This window comes from Xenopus laevis, chromosome 6L (assembly GCF_017654675.1).
Source record: "Xenopus laevis strain J_2021 chromosome 6L, Xenopus_laevis_v10.1, whole genome shotgun sequence".
In the NCBI taxonomy this organism is placed as follows: Eukaryota; Metazoa; Chordata; class Amphibia; order Anura; family Pipidae; genus Xenopus; species Xenopus laevis.
In genome coordinates this window covers 102,968,673-102,984,227 of record NC_054381.1, presented here as the reverse complement: position 1 = coordinate 102,984,227, position 15,555 = coordinate 102,968,673, and the positions used below count along the sequence as shown (strand labels likewise).

At 36.4% G+C, this 15,555-nt stretch overlaps 1 protein-coding gene across 1 annotated transcript in view; it reads left to right on the top strand.

Moving 5' to 3' along the window:
• Nucleotides 1–15,555, top strand: part of ctdp1.L (CTD phosphatase subunit 1 L homeolog) — a 51,037-nt gene that overhangs the window by 18,478 nt on the left and 17,004 nt on the right. The window contains exons 8-11 of the mRNA XM_041566344.1: nucleotides 815–1,879; nucleotides 5,216–5,357; nucleotides 6,365–6,595; nucleotides 10,687–10,855. Of these exons, the coding sequence (XP_041422278.1) occupies nucleotides 815–1,879; nucleotides 5,216–5,357; nucleotides 6,365–6,595; nucleotides 10,687–10,855 (1,607 nt within the window). The remainder of the gene's footprint in view (nucleotides 1–814; nucleotides 1,880–5,215; nucleotides 5,358–6,364; nucleotides 6,596–10,686; nucleotides 10,856–15,555) is intronic.

The window sequence follows — 15,555 nt, the reverse complement described above, 5'->3', positions numbered from 1 at the left end:
CAGCTAAAGCCTGTCAAGGTCATGTACAAGTCCATGACAGAGGTCCCTTGAACCATTGCATTCAATCATGTTTTTTACATTTGGGTTTTTTCATTAAAAAAAAGCAGACATTTGAGTTAGGAAAAAATCCTCACAAACTCGACCTTCGATAAATAATCCCCTTAGTGTATGAGCGTCTGAAGCTGTAAATATTAGGGATGCACCGAATCCACTTTTTTGGATTCGGCCAAACCCCCGAATACCTCATGAAAGATTCGGCCGAATCCTGCTGAAAATGGCCGATTACCGAACCGAGTTCTGGATTCGGTGCATCCCTAGTAAATATGCCCCAAAAGTGTAAGCATTTTACAGTTTTTGAATCAATAGCTATGATATAAGCTTCTTTCTCCAACTGGCAACAGTAGTAAGCTCCTTGACTGAATACAAACCATAATAGTAATTATTGGCTTTCTACGTTTTCTAGCAATAATTGCAATGGTAATACTATTGTTGTCAGGCGATAACTTTCTACGGTTACACCTTTGCATTTACCAAGGAAAATGCGGGCAAAATACTGAGATTCTTGTTTTGTTTTTCCTTATTATTTATTTATTTATTTATTGTATTTAAGCAATGTTATAAAATTATAAGGACATTTAAATGTATTTAATCAGTGTTACATTTTTAATTTGAAGACACATATTAACTTTCAAACTGAATTATAGTTTTTTTTATTAATTTAGCTGTCTGTGGTTTGTTTCACTTGGCATTGTAAGTATGCACTTTGAAGTAGTTATTTCTGCTAAATAACATTTGATTTATTTTTTTTGTACAGTAAGCTGTTCAAAAGCATCAGAAGTAACAGAGAAGTCTGAAGCTTCTGCACAAGATTCTGAACATGCAAAGGACATTCTTGTGGAGGAGCACAGCAATGGTCGCAGAAAAGCCATGAAGGAACTGAATGGTGGATACACTGCTAATAGTGAACTTACCAAAAAGGATACAGAATGCAGTGATGAACTACATGAACATGATTCTACTAGTAGTCATCTTACAGACGTGTTAAATAGTAAAAAAGTAAAATCATTGGCAGATACACCACCTTCTTTAGAGCAAGATGAAAGGACAAATGTTTCCATTCCCCAGCCAAAGACTGGGGCAGCAAAAGACCTAGATTTTGACTTGTCTAGTGACAGTGACAGTGAAGGAGAAACTAGAAAAATATCATCCCCTTCTTCTGCTTCAGGAAGTGAAAATGAATGTAAAAGAAGTTGGAGGAAATCCAACAAAAAGGATGAGGATTGTATTGCATCACAAGAATTGTGTACAGATGATGACTCTAAGAAAGCGAGGCCAGAGAATCACTCTAACTTAGAAAGACCTATATTTGAGTCAAAGGATACATTGCCAGTAGAAGATGATGAGATGGAAGTGCAGTCTGCTAGCCTTTGTGATTTAGGGAATGGCTGTACAGATAAAAAGGAAGTTGAAACAGAATCCCAAAATAGTGAGCAGTCGGGTATCACTGTAGGAGAGTCACTTGATCAGAGTATGGAAGAAGAGGATGAGGATAGTGAAGACACAGATGAAGATGACCACTTAATATACCTTGAGGAGATCCTTGTCAGAGTACATACAGATTACTATGCAAAGTATGACCGGTACTTGAAAAAAGAGGTGGATGATGTTCCAGATATTCGTAATATAGTGCCTGAGCTGAAGAGTAAAGTATTGGAAAATGTCATAATTACATTCAGTGGCCTTCATCCAACAAATTTTCCCATAGAGAGGACGCGAGAATTTTATCATGCAAGAGCTTTAGGAGCAAATATCAGCAAGAACCTAATTTTAAAGCCAGATGATTCTGATAGGGTGACTCACCTTATTGCTGCAAGGTCTGGTAAGTGTGTACATTTTTATATTTTGTATTGCCATGAATATCCAGTAAATTATATCTTTATACTCTGATGTACCTTCTGTGATATTAGAAGTCAGAACGGAGGTCCACAACACCCTTATGCTTTTAAATGGTCATGTGGTGGAACTCTGATTTGACTTCTAATATCCTTATAATTTACAGTAGTACATAGATACACTGTTCCCTATTTAAAAATATAGATATATTATATGTACCTGTATGAAGAAAATATTTGCATACATAATAAGAATATTACATTGATCATTTATCTCGGCTTGCTAATGCTTATTAGATAACATAGCTTGTTCAACACATTCTTAAACAGTAAAATTGTTTATTAAAAATTCACTTATTTGGATACATACATGTACTTTGTACATGTATGCTAACATTTTCTATTTATTTAGTTTGTTTCAGAGATTAATCTTAATAGTTCATTACCCTGTTTTAGCTAGTAACTACTACCTGGGAATTCAGCTGAATCCAGAACCACACCTGAGCTCAAATTTGCATATGGAAATTGGGGCATGGATAGGTTAAAAAATTGCAATTTCCTCATTTGTGTTATAAAACATTGTTTTTTAAAGGATTCTGATTCAGTTCAGCCTTTTTCAGAAGGATTTGTACTTCCTTCCTGTAAATGTACTATACATGCAAATGATTACGTGGGTTTTCTTTATTTACATTTACATGCACTGGGTGCATCCCAAAGCTTTGCCCCTGTTATATATGATAAATAAAAAAGGTTTGCAGATGATCAGTTTTAATGAGTGCAATGCAGTTTATGCTATTTTATGTAACTATATAGATGGTGGGGCAGACATGATAGACCGCATTTAACTGAACACAAAAAAAAAAATTTTTTATTGTTGTATCAATAAAGCACTTTAGGACAAATATAAGCGGTCTGTTTCTTTCTTGATTATACCAATAAACATTGCTTATGGGATGTGCTTTTTCTTAACGAGGTGGTTTAGAAAACTGGGTTTTTTTTGTCACCTCAGCATTTCTTTAAAAAGTACCTAATTCACTTGTTTCTTGCGAGCAATAATAAAGGAAGAAAAATCTTATTAGGGTACCAAAAAGTACTTTTAAGGAGAAGGAAAGCCAAATCTAATCATCTTCCCTGAATAGGTCTCATAGAGTAGTGTTAGACCGCTAAGATTACAGCTGAAGTCTACTATCAAGGAGCTTTTCATGTCTCATAATCGCAGCTGCTTTATCAGAACGCCACCGCCATATTGCTTAAAGGGATACTGTCATGGGAAAACATGTTTTTTTCAAAACACATCAGTTAATAGTGCTGCTCCAGCAGAATTCTGCACTGAAATCCATTTTGTCAAAAGAGCAAACAGATTTTTTTTATATTTAATTTTGAAATCTGACATGGGGCTAGACATATTGTCAATTTCCCAGCTGCTCCTGGTCATGTGACTTGTGCCTGCACTTTAGGAGAGAAATGCTTTCTGGCAGGCTGCTGTTTTTAATTCTCAATATATCTGAATGTGTCTGTGAGACATGGGTTTTTACTATTGAGTGCTGTTCTTAGATCTACCAAGCAGCTGTTATCTTGTGTTAGGGAGCTGCTATCTGGTTACCTTACCATTGTTCTTTTGTTTGGCTGCTGGGGGGGGAAGGGGAGGGGGTGATATCACTCCAACGTGCAGTACAGCAGTAAAGAGTGATTGAAGTTTATTATAGCACAAGTCACATGACTTGGGACAGCTGGGAAATTAACAATATGTCTAGCCCCATGTCAGATTTCAAAATTGAATATAAAAAAATCTGTTTGCTCTTTTGAGAAATGAATTTCAGTGCAGAATTCTGCTGGAGCACAGCACTATTAACTAATTCGTTTTGATAAAAAAAAAATTTCCCATGACAGTGTCCCTTTAAGGAATAACTGCTCTCTTCCCTATCGCTAATGTGCATGCGCAAAATACCCACACCATTGTTGTCATTGCAGCTCAAATTTAGAAGGAGAAACAAAGTGCCTTACAAACATGCGCAATGGAAACAAATTGAGTCTAATGCGATTAAATGCTGCCTCTGGCAGGAAGCACCATGCAAAATTTGTGATGTCACCCAAGTCCTGTGATTACTTTCTCCGCAGCCTGCGTTACCTATTACTAGAGACCAGGGACAACAGATTTACTCTGTGCAGTTAATGTTTAAACAATAAGGGGCCGATTCATCAAGAGTCGAATATCGAGGGTTAATTAACCCTCGATATTCGACTAGGAACTAAAATCCTTCGACTTCGAATATCGAAGTCGAAGGATTTAGCGCAAATGCTGCGCTCGAACGATCGAAGGATAATTCCTTCGATCGAACGATTAAATCCTTCGAATCGAACGATTAAATCCTTCGAATCGAACGATTCGAAGGATTTAAATCCAACGATCGAAGGAATATCCTTCGATCAAAAAAACTTAGGCAAGCCTATGGGGACCTTCCCCATAGGCTAACATTGACTTTGGTAGCTTTTAGCTGCCGAAGTAGGGGGTCGAAGTTTTTTTTAAAGAGGCAGTACTTCGACTATCGAATGGTCGAATAGTCGAACGATTTTTAGTTCGAATCCTTCGATTCGTAGTCGAAGGTCGAAGTAGCCCATTCGATGGTCGAAGTAGCCCAAAAAACACTTCGAAATTCGAAGTTTTTTTACTTCGAATCCTTCACTCGAGCTTGATGAATCGGCCCCTAAGTGTTATTACCGAGATTGATTTTTTCACTTTCGTTGTCCTTTAATTATACTGAGTTGAAAATGATAATTTTTATAATTTTCTTTATTTTATGCGTTGCACCCCCCCCACACACACACATCACAAAAAACAACAGCAAATTGTCTCAAAATATCAATGTCTATGTAAACGACCCCTTTAGTAAAAAAAAAATCTGTGATCTTTATTTCTTGAGCTAAACAGGGAAGTGCCAAACATGAAGCAGCTTCAGTCTCTCTGCCCTGTTTTAGCTCAAGAAAGAACAAAAGCTATAGATTTTTCATGATTTAAAAAAATAGGCATTTACGTGGTAGATTGTTCATCTTTCCTGTATTATTATGTGGGATGGCCATAAATAATTATACACCGGCTGTAATAGATCAGTATTTGTTATATCATTCTTTTCATGCTGCGTCACTTCATTGATGCTTTCTGATCCAGATTTTCAAGTGCATTTTCGATTGGAGATATACAGTTAGTTCCATAAATATTTGGACATATTATGGACCTAACTGTAGAGTGCTCTGCATATTATATTGACAGAAGTATAAAGAGTATGGTAAATATTTTGATAAAATAATTTATTTTCTTTATGTAGGCACAGAAAAGGTTCGACAGGCTCAGAACTGTAAACACCTACATGTTGTAAATCCAGAATGGCTTTGGAGCTGCTTGGAGCGATGGGAAAAAGTTGAAGAACAGCTTTTTCCATTAAAGGAGGATTATACGAAGTCTCAAAGGTGATCTACTGTAGAGAAACTTTTTTTTGGTCCTGTCTAAATGTTAAAAGGACAATAAATCTGATGTAATATGAAAAGTTATATGAATTAAATATTTGTGCCACCGTCTTTTACTGTAAACCATTTTATGCTTGCTACAGTGTCTTATTAATTTGCAAAAACAGTAAATAGCATAATGAACTCATAGCACCATAAAAGCCTGATCCCAGATATGTAGCTCTGATCATTTCTAAAATCTTTAAAAGTATTTTTTAGTGTTACTCGAGGCACCCCTGTGTACAGTTTTTTTTATTGATTGGTTACTATGGTTAAGAGTAAGTTTGACAAAATAAACTTGTATTGACTGACTGGGGTACATGCTCTAATGTAAAGCAGCAAAATAAATTTTTTTGTTCAATAAGTTTCCACAGTGTATAACCCAAGTTGGCCCACTTTCTAGGAAGCACATATTGACAAAGTTCCACTGATAAAGAGAAGTGTTTTCTCCCATAGAGCTAATATATTCTGGGCACATGTAATAGCCCCAAGACTTAGAGACAGTCTGGGTATACACTTTAACAGTTGTCATATCACTAGGTAATACCGATGCCCCTTTTTTTATTAACATGTATTAATAAAATATTTGTTTATAAAATACTGCCATTTTGCACCATGCTGTAGCATAGATAGGTGTATACATGGAAAATACAAATGACCAATACAAGAGGCACAGAGAGCCCTGTTCAGTAGAACCTACAATCTAAAAGCAGATGGGCGTTATCAGACGCACAATAATTACCTGGGTGTTGGAGATTTTAATTGTTTACTGTAGGAGATATATAATAGTAGCAATCACAATATTAAGAGGTAATTTGTTTTTATTATTATTATAAAGGATGCACCAAATACTTACTTTTTTGAATTTGACTGAATTCCAAAACACAGTTAATTTTCATTTGACCGAGGATTTAACATTTTTGTTTATCAGTGAATGTTATTTAAAATAAAATCTTGTTTTATCTCAACAGAGCAATAAGTCCCACCACATTTCCCGATGTTCAGAGTGCTTTCCAAACTCCACTTTTTCACCCTACTCCTATCCACCCAAAGACACAACCTGGTCCTGAAGTCCATCTGTACAATCCAGTAACTGGAAAACTTATCCGGAAAGGGTCACAAGGTTCCAGCCAGTCACCATACATTCAAGCACCTAGTCCTCCTCTGACTCTACCTGTCCATGGAGAGCATTCATCTTTCAGGTACATGCCATAGAATGTGCTTTAATGTGGCTAAGCACCAGGCTTAGAGAAATGTAACGGTCAGTTGAATTTATCATGAAATCATAGGTGTAATGCTGTTTTTTGTAATTTCATCTATAGACCTGTTGTATAGAAAAATTCTTATTCTTTTTTGAGTTATGGAATTAAGAATGATAAAATAAAATGTGCTGAATTTCTTTTTAGTCTCCACAGTGTTTTTATGTGTAAGCACAGGAGCTACAAAGTGATCTTGCATCTTCAATTTAAGCTGTATTTCAGCTGGGTTGCTTTGATTCTGACGCAGTTTGTGCTGCTCCTGACACTGACGGGCTTTTTCCATCATTTGCAACATTTAACTCTGTAACTTTGCTGGGGCTTCTATGTTTTGTCTTTGTTGGGTTCCCTATGAAAATTCTAATGATATCAATCCCTCTTTGATACTTTTTTTATCACCCATTTCAACATAAGCTTATTCAGGAGCTTTGGTTTATCTATCCTCCCTCCCCAAAGCAGCCACCCTATGCAAATTCTCTTGAGTGCCTATATAGAAATAATGGCCCTGACTCATTAAAATGTTTTATATTATAAAAAATAATGTAGCCCCTGTTGTAAAATATAATATTCGTAGTCACCTCTGAGTTCCTTGCCCTGTATATTTTTAACCTCTCTCTCTCTTGACTCTTGCAATCGTCTTTCTAATGATAGACTCGTGACATCATTGTGGCAAGAGCAACAGGGCAAGTTGGTTTGACAACTTCTTCACCTGTTGATGATCTTCCAGACAGTGGAATAATTGACGTCCATCATTTTAAATCCCTTCCCAGATTCTTAGGCATCTGTGATGTTCTTTCTAAAGGCCTATTCAATCTAAGCTATTTCAATCTAGGCATGGCGATACTACAACAACAAAGCGCAAACAAAAGAAATGTTTGGTTTATACAGGGTAGGTTCCCCTAAGATCCTCAAGGACTGTTTTCTAATCACTTGTTCCTCATACAGTGCGCCTGATTCTAATTTAAGGTATTTGTACTAGTGTTACTGTTGGAGAGTACTTAACCACATGCAAAATTTGCTTATAGTGTTCCTCATTTCCTACATTAGTGTATAGAATACTGATGAATTTTTTGTATAAATTGTTGCTTTCTAAACTTTTGTTCCATCAGGCGCTGAAAGTGAACAGCGTCCAAAAAATGCATCCATATTCAAATGCATAGGTTACATAGCACATAACAGATAAAACACCATTGTATTGAACAGGGCTTATGTGCTATGTAACCTGTGCCTTTTCACATTTTTTTCAGCTCGAATGTCTGCCCCCATGGCTACATAGCAGCTTATTAATATAAACTATAGTAGTCCTTCTGAAGCAAATGCACAGCTTTTACCAGTGCAGAACTCCACAGCTCTGATTTTTCACAGAATCCTTAATGCATAATAACAGGGTCAGCCAGCAGGTGGTGCATGTGGGCCTTTGAAAGAACAGGATCATACCTTTCGAGACCACAGTCTGTTTTCCTGCCTTTCTTTGCTTTGTGGTGTCCCAGGTATAGTAAATACAATAGGTAGAAAGTTTTGGGACAACTCCACCTCTTCGTATATCAATTTTCGTACTTTATATCGGGTTTGAGTTGCTGGGCAATTGATTTATCCTCAGTTAATTTGGTCACGTATTAATTCTCATTTTTTCATAAGTCCTAAGTTGGACTAATGCACTTGCACTTTAGGTATTATAATTAAGTTAATGTATTCTTGCACTTTAGGTAGTGGATCAATTGCAATTGAATTAATTGGTAATGAATGGTAGGCTTATAATTGATTTTAATTAATTGAGTCTGCCCACCTTTTTTTAATAAATCAATGAACTAGCACTCTAATTTATAAGTCACAATACTCTACAATCAAACAATGAACTTTTAATGAATTGATATATCCACTATTATATTTATATTTTTAAGGATACGCAACAACATAGATAAGGTGCATTCACGTTTATATTTATTAAGCAAGTTGATTGAGTTATTTGAAATTGATTATTAGAAATGGACCATAGGATTATCGGATAGAAGAGGGGTTTTTTTCTTTTTTGTTAGGATCGGCCCAGAATTCGTTCTCTTTGTACAAATCTTTACAGCACTTTTTTCTCATTGCTCTTACATGATGAGTACAGAACAATTTATAATCTTGTTTTAAAGTACAATAATGATGCAATGAATTATCTACATATTTCAAGTTCTGCTCAGACAGATTAGTGCTAATTGCAGTCATCACAGTATCTAACAACAGTCTGTACCCTATACATGCGTGCTCGTTAGTGAAGAGTGAATTTGTCCTGTTTCATACAAAAATTGCAAAATGCATTGAAGTCAATGGGGTGATTTATTTGAGGATACTGCGCACCGTTTTTTTTAGCAACCATTGGAGTCTATGGGTTTTTTTTGGTGACATGGCGAAAAATTTTACTCATCACTAATTCCCATTTTTATTAGCCTTTTTGCCATTAGTCCTACCATGTAAGCCACAAATATAAAAACAAGGAAGAAGCATAGCTTTGATTTATGTGGCGTTTACATGTTTGCTTTATTTACATAGATTGGATGTCCTTCACATCACTGCCTGTACAGTGGAGCTTACAATTTAAGTTTCCTATCATAGGCATATAAAGCACACTAGGCTGGTTTCCTCAGGATCCAATTAATTCACCTGTATGGTGAATGGTATGGTATGGTGAAATGTATGGTTTTGTTTTTCAAGTGTTTGCTGTAACTAGGGTAAACAAACACCCTTCGTCTGGGTTAAAACTCGCTTTTGCAAAGGATATAACAGAACAGGCAACTTCCTGCTTGAGGGTGAATGGGTAATAATCCATGTCACAGAATGTGCAATTTTAAACTATGAGCAAACCTAAAAAAATAAACTATACATGTGTTAGTTAATTTTAAATAGGTATGCACTAAATGCAGCATTACTTTGGTCATTTGGCTGAGTCTCAATACCTTTTGCAGAATTTTGATTCAGACTCATCACAAGTGCTTGGTTAAAATGAAACCAAACCCTTAAGGGCCTATTTATCATGCTGAAAAAAACAGTAACCTAATACACCACACATAGCCATGCATCGCTGTCATATATCACACATCAATGTGGTGTAAAAGTAAACCTGTTTCATACCTCTAAAAACTTGGAAGTAAATGATATTTCACTCAGGGTGCCAGAAGCAAGTTTTCTCTGGCTAGTTAACAGACTTACATGTCATTTTGTGGGTTTTTCTTCAGCTGGATAGCTATCCCAGACATAGGGCCAAATTTATTTTGGAGTAGTTTTAGAACAAAAAGTCAAAGCCTTGAGCTAAATCCAATTGAAATGTGGCACTATTTGAACTTTGACCTTCTGAATAATCATAATAACCTGGAGCAAATCTGTATGTGCAAACAGTTACATACTTAACCACAAAACACTTAATTCTGCAAAATTTGAATGTTTCCAGTTTTTCCTAACATTTAGGAATGTCTTCTCAAAATCTACATAATCTGATTTTAATCTTTTGATATCAGTACAGGCTTTCCACAGACCTATGAAAAGAAAGTTTTTTTTCTAATGTCTCTTAACGGGGTTGTTCACCTTTGAGTTAACTTTTAGTATGGTGTAGGGGGTGCTATTCTGAAACAATTGGTTTACATTTTTTATTATTTGTGGTTTTTGAGTTATTTAGATTTTTATTCAGCAGCTCTGCAGTTTGCAATCTCAGCCATCTTGTTGCTAAGGTCCAAATTACCCTAGCAACTGTACATTAATTTGAATGAGAGACTGGACTGTGAATAGGAGAAGGGCTGAATAGAAAGATCAATTCTAAAAAGTAGAAATAACAATAAATTTGTAGCCTTACAGAGCATTTGTTTTGAGGTGGGGATCAGTGACCCCCTTTAAAAGCTGAAATCAGAAGAAGAAAGCAAATAATTAAAAAAGGATTAAAAATAAATAAAGACCAATTGAAAAGTTGCATAGCTTTGTACATTCTTTAATATATTAAAAGTTAACTTGATGGTGAACCAGCCCTTTAATAGACTTGCTGTTTGGAAATTTGTATTTGACAGAGTTGTTCAGCCACATCAGGAACAACTGTTTGATGATGAAGAACCTCCCACAGCCAATCAAGATGAGGAGCAATCCGGGCCCTCCAGAAGAAAGCGTCAGCCGAGCATGTCTGAGAGTATGCCTTTGTACACACTTTGTAAAGAGGATCTGGAAAGCATGGACAAAGAAGTAAGCATAGTTATATCTGTTTAAAACATGATTACATGCCCAATAACCTATTCCTTGATCTATTTTAGCGTTTCCTTCCTTTATTTCTTCAAAAATGATCAAACACATATTGAAGTGGGCATGGGAAGCATTTGTGTCAGTACTGAATTAGTACAGGCAACTTTGCCAGTGGTAAAATGCTACCAGCTGATTTGTAAAGTAAATGAAAGACAGAGAGATGAGTTACAAAATGAATCCTAACATATGGCACATAAACTGTACAGTGGGCACGTGTATGGCAATATAACAACTCTGTTTTCTTTTAAGTTTCCCTGGCTTGTGTAGTGTTATGTATGGGCTGCAACATATACGTCCATTGAAATTTAACTTCCCGCCGTATGCAAATTAGCCAACGCTGGCGCAACTTATTTCTGCTTGCCGAATTAACGCTAGCGCAACTTCGCCAGCGTTCGTCGCCCTGGACGCAACTTCGCATGTTAGTGAATTAGCGTTATCTGAGCAAATTTTCGTCTGGCGAAGTGTTGCGCTGCCTGCGAAGCCGTCGCTGGTGAATTTTCGCCACTGTTGGAGCATGAAACATGTTGAGGCTGAAGGGGTTATTGGTTGCTTAGAGTATTTTATTCATTCACTTTGATGTGAGTGCATTAAACACATTTTTATATGATCACGCTATTTTGCTGTTTTCAAAGTTGAGCAGAGGGTTCCACTGCCATTGTTCTCCAATTATATAGGGACTGAGTGTGATTACTTTTTTGCCTATACAATAATCTGTGTTAATTTTGTGGTTGGATCACAGCCAGATCAGTTTTAGATGCACATGGTGTACAGGGGCATACATTGACTGGCCACCATTGCAATTGTTTCAACAGGTCACCAAACAAATGGTTGTTTTTTGTAGATCAATATCAAGTGGAATAATCCTCTGGAGCTTTATGGACTGTCCTCAAGCTTCGCATATAGTACATTCTTTATATACACAATTCAAGAATGCATTTTATTATTATTTAAGGCAAAAAATTACTTTGAATCTATTAATTTGTTTTTTAAATGCAGGTTTTTAAGATTAAGCAAAAAAAATAAATCATTAATTTGAATGTATAACTTGGTCAACTGAAACCTGTTGATTCCATTTACGTTAATGGAGGGTGTATCTGAATCCGTCAAGCAAGTCCGTGTTTGAGAGGGTTCGATTTTTTGAACATTTATAATTTTACAGCTTCTGTTTGTGAGCTTTTAACATGGTCTTGTTTAACCTATTCAGATGAATCCTGAGGGCCTTCTAGAACCCAACCCTATGTATAACATGACTTTTCACCATCTTGCTTTAAAGGTTGGTTTACTTGTTGACTGTTCATCGGTTGCCTTGCACTGCTAGTTCACAATTGTTGAAGGTTTGGCAACTTTAACCCTTCTGTGGGGTCTTCTTTTCGTTAACTGAAGCTGCAAAACTTCTTTAAGTTTGGATTAAAAATAAAAGTATAAAACCAGATTAGAATATAATGAAGAGCTGAAAAACTTCCTTGGGTTATGCATAATTGATAGCTTTCCATTAAAGAGCTCACAAACCCATGTACTGTATTATTCCTTTTTGCATAACATTTGAAAAGAAGCAAACTTGACAATGAATGTTTTATGAAGCTTAATATGAAATGCTACCAGCAGTTCTGAGCTCTCGTCACCCAAGAGATGATGACAACAATCCATATGGTTTTTAAGAAGAAAGATCATCTTGTCAAGGTTTGCGTGGTATATACTGTAGGCAATGGTATACCTATGCCTTTATTTAGCAGTAACTCAATATTATGAGTCTTGTCAGGATTGTATAATGTTCCTTGAGTTCATAAAGTTGGATATTGCATTGATTCCTAACATTGATGGCAGAATCATTCAACCAGCTACTGCTTAAACTTCCATAAAACTTGTTTAATAAAACTAGCCACTGTGGCCTCCTAATTTCAAGTCATTGTGGAGTATATCAAGGTTGTCTAACATGAAGTAACCTACTGTATTTGCATTGCAACTGCCTGCATACCCCTCTGGTTTTCTGCCACTATAAGATGCTGGAAGTCATAGTGCAGATCTGTATGGATTTTATTTTGAAAACACTCCAACTTATTTTAGATAGTAGAGATATTGGATCTGTTATCTGGAAACGTATCCAGAAAGCTCATAATTACAGGATCACCATCTCCCATAGACTCAAAAAGTTTGGGAACCCCTCTCAGCCTGCATAATAATTTACTCCACTTTCAACAAAAAAGATCACAGTGGTATGTCTTTCATTTCCCAGGAACATCTGAGTACTGTGGTGTTTTCTGAACAAAGATTTTAAGTGAAGCAGTATTCAGTTGTATGAAATTAAATCAAATGTGAAAAACTGCAAAAATATGCGTACCCTTGTAATTTTGCTAATTTGAATGCATGTAATTGCTAAATACTGATTACTGGCAACACCAAATTGTTTGGATTGGCTCGGTGATCCCCAACCAGTAGCTCGCGAGCAACATGTTGCTCACCAACCCCTTGGATGTTGCTCCCAGTGGCCTCAAAGCAGGTGCTTGTTTTTGAATTTCAGGCTTGGAGGCAAGTTTTGGTTGCATAAAAATCATGTGTACTGCCAAACAGAGTCTCCTGTAGGCTTACTGTCCACTTAGGGGTTAACTAATAGCCAATCACAACCCTTATTTGGCACCCCTGGAAGTTTTTGCATGCCTGTGTTGCTCCTCAACTATTTTTATTTTTGAATGTGGCTCATGGGTAAAAAAAGGTTGGGGACCCCTGGATTAGCTTGTCAAGCCTTGAACTTTATAGGCAGGTGTGACCAATCATGAAACAGTATATAAGTTGGCCAATTACTAGTTGTGATTTTATTTGACTCTCCTCTGAAGAGTGACAGCATGGGATCCTCAAAGCAGCACTCAAAAGATCTGAAAACAAAGATTGTTCAGTATCATGATTTAGGGGAAGGCTACAAAAAGAGGTTTAAACAGTTTCAACTGTAAGGAATGTAATCAGGAAATGGAAGGCCACAGGCATAGTTGCTGTAAAACCCTGTTCTGGCAGGCGAAGAAAAATACAGGAGCGGCATATGCGGAGGATTGTGAGAATGGTTACAGACAACCCAAAGATCACCTCCAAAGACCTTCAAGAACATCTTGCTGCAGATGGTGTATTTGTATATCATTCTACAACTCGCAAGTTGCACAAAGAACATCTGTATGGCAGGGGGATGAGAAAGAAGCCCTTTCTGCATTGAGTCATTTGGTCATAACAAAAAGTGCTTTGCATGGCAGAAGAAGAACACCGCATTCCAAGAAAAACACCTTCTACCTAATGTCAAATTTGGTGGAGGTTCCATCATGCTGTGGGGTTGTGTGGATAGTTCAGGGACTGGGGCCCTTGTTAAAGTCGAGGGTCGGATGATTTCAACCCAATATCAACAAATTCTTCAGGATAATGTTCAACTCACAAAGTTGAAGTTACGTAGGGGTTGGATATTCCAACAAGACAATGACCCTAAACACACTTCGAAATCTACAAGGCATTTATGCAGAGGGAGAAGTACAATATTCTGGAATGGCCGGCACTGTCTCCCGACTTGAATATCTATGGGATGATTTGAAGCAGGCTGTCCATGCTTGGCAACCATTAAATTTAACTGAACTGGAGAGATTTTGTATGGACGAATGGTCAAAAATACCACTATCATCCATAATCTAGACTCTCATCAAAGGCTATAGGAGGCGTCTAGAGGCTGTTACATTTGCAAAAGTATTGATGTAATATCTCTGTTGGGTGCCCAAATGTATGCACCTGTCTAATTTTGTAATGATGCTTATTTGGTATTTTATGTTAACCTAGTCACTGCTGAAATACTACTGTTTCCATAAGGAAAGTTGCTACTTTGAAAGCTCAGCCAATGATGAACAAAACTCTAAAGAATTAAGACGGGTTCCCAAACTTTTTCATATGACTGTAAAACAGTACCTTGTACTTGATCCTAACTAAGATATAGTTAATCCATAATTGAGGCAAAACAAAGCTATTGGGTTTAATGTTTAAATAATATTTTAGCAGACTTGAGGTATGGAGGTTGAATAACTCTTTGACTTTTAGTATAACCCAGAATGTGGATATTTTATAACATTGCTGCTGAGAACTATTACTTGAGAGATAGTTATGCTAATTCTTTATTTATGCAACTGATGTTGTGTTGAATTTGATGAAAACTCTTCTGTGGGGATTAATGGATTTTAACTCGTATAAATAAAATGCTAAATGCATGAGTATTTATTTTTGTGCTAAGGTATGGAAATCCAAGTTACAGAAATACTCCTTATCAGGGAAAACTCCAGGTTCCAAGCATTCTGAATAATAGGTCCCAGTAGTGATTTCTCACTATTGGGTTATATATGGGACAAATGCCACAAATTTTCATACATAATTATTTGTAATTCTTTGTATTTCTTTTTAAGCATCTTCGTACTAATTTCCTTACATTTTTTGTTAGTGTGTATGACATATTGTATAATGGGACTAACACAACATGTCCATGGCAAATGTTCCAAATAATAATTTCATATTTTCATAGGTTTTTAGTCTGTAACCTGAAGGATTAACTGTAGAAGTTGAGAGCAGTGCTGCTATTTGCATCAGAAATTAAGAAAAGTTGCCTATGGAGCTATAGACATAGTATTTCA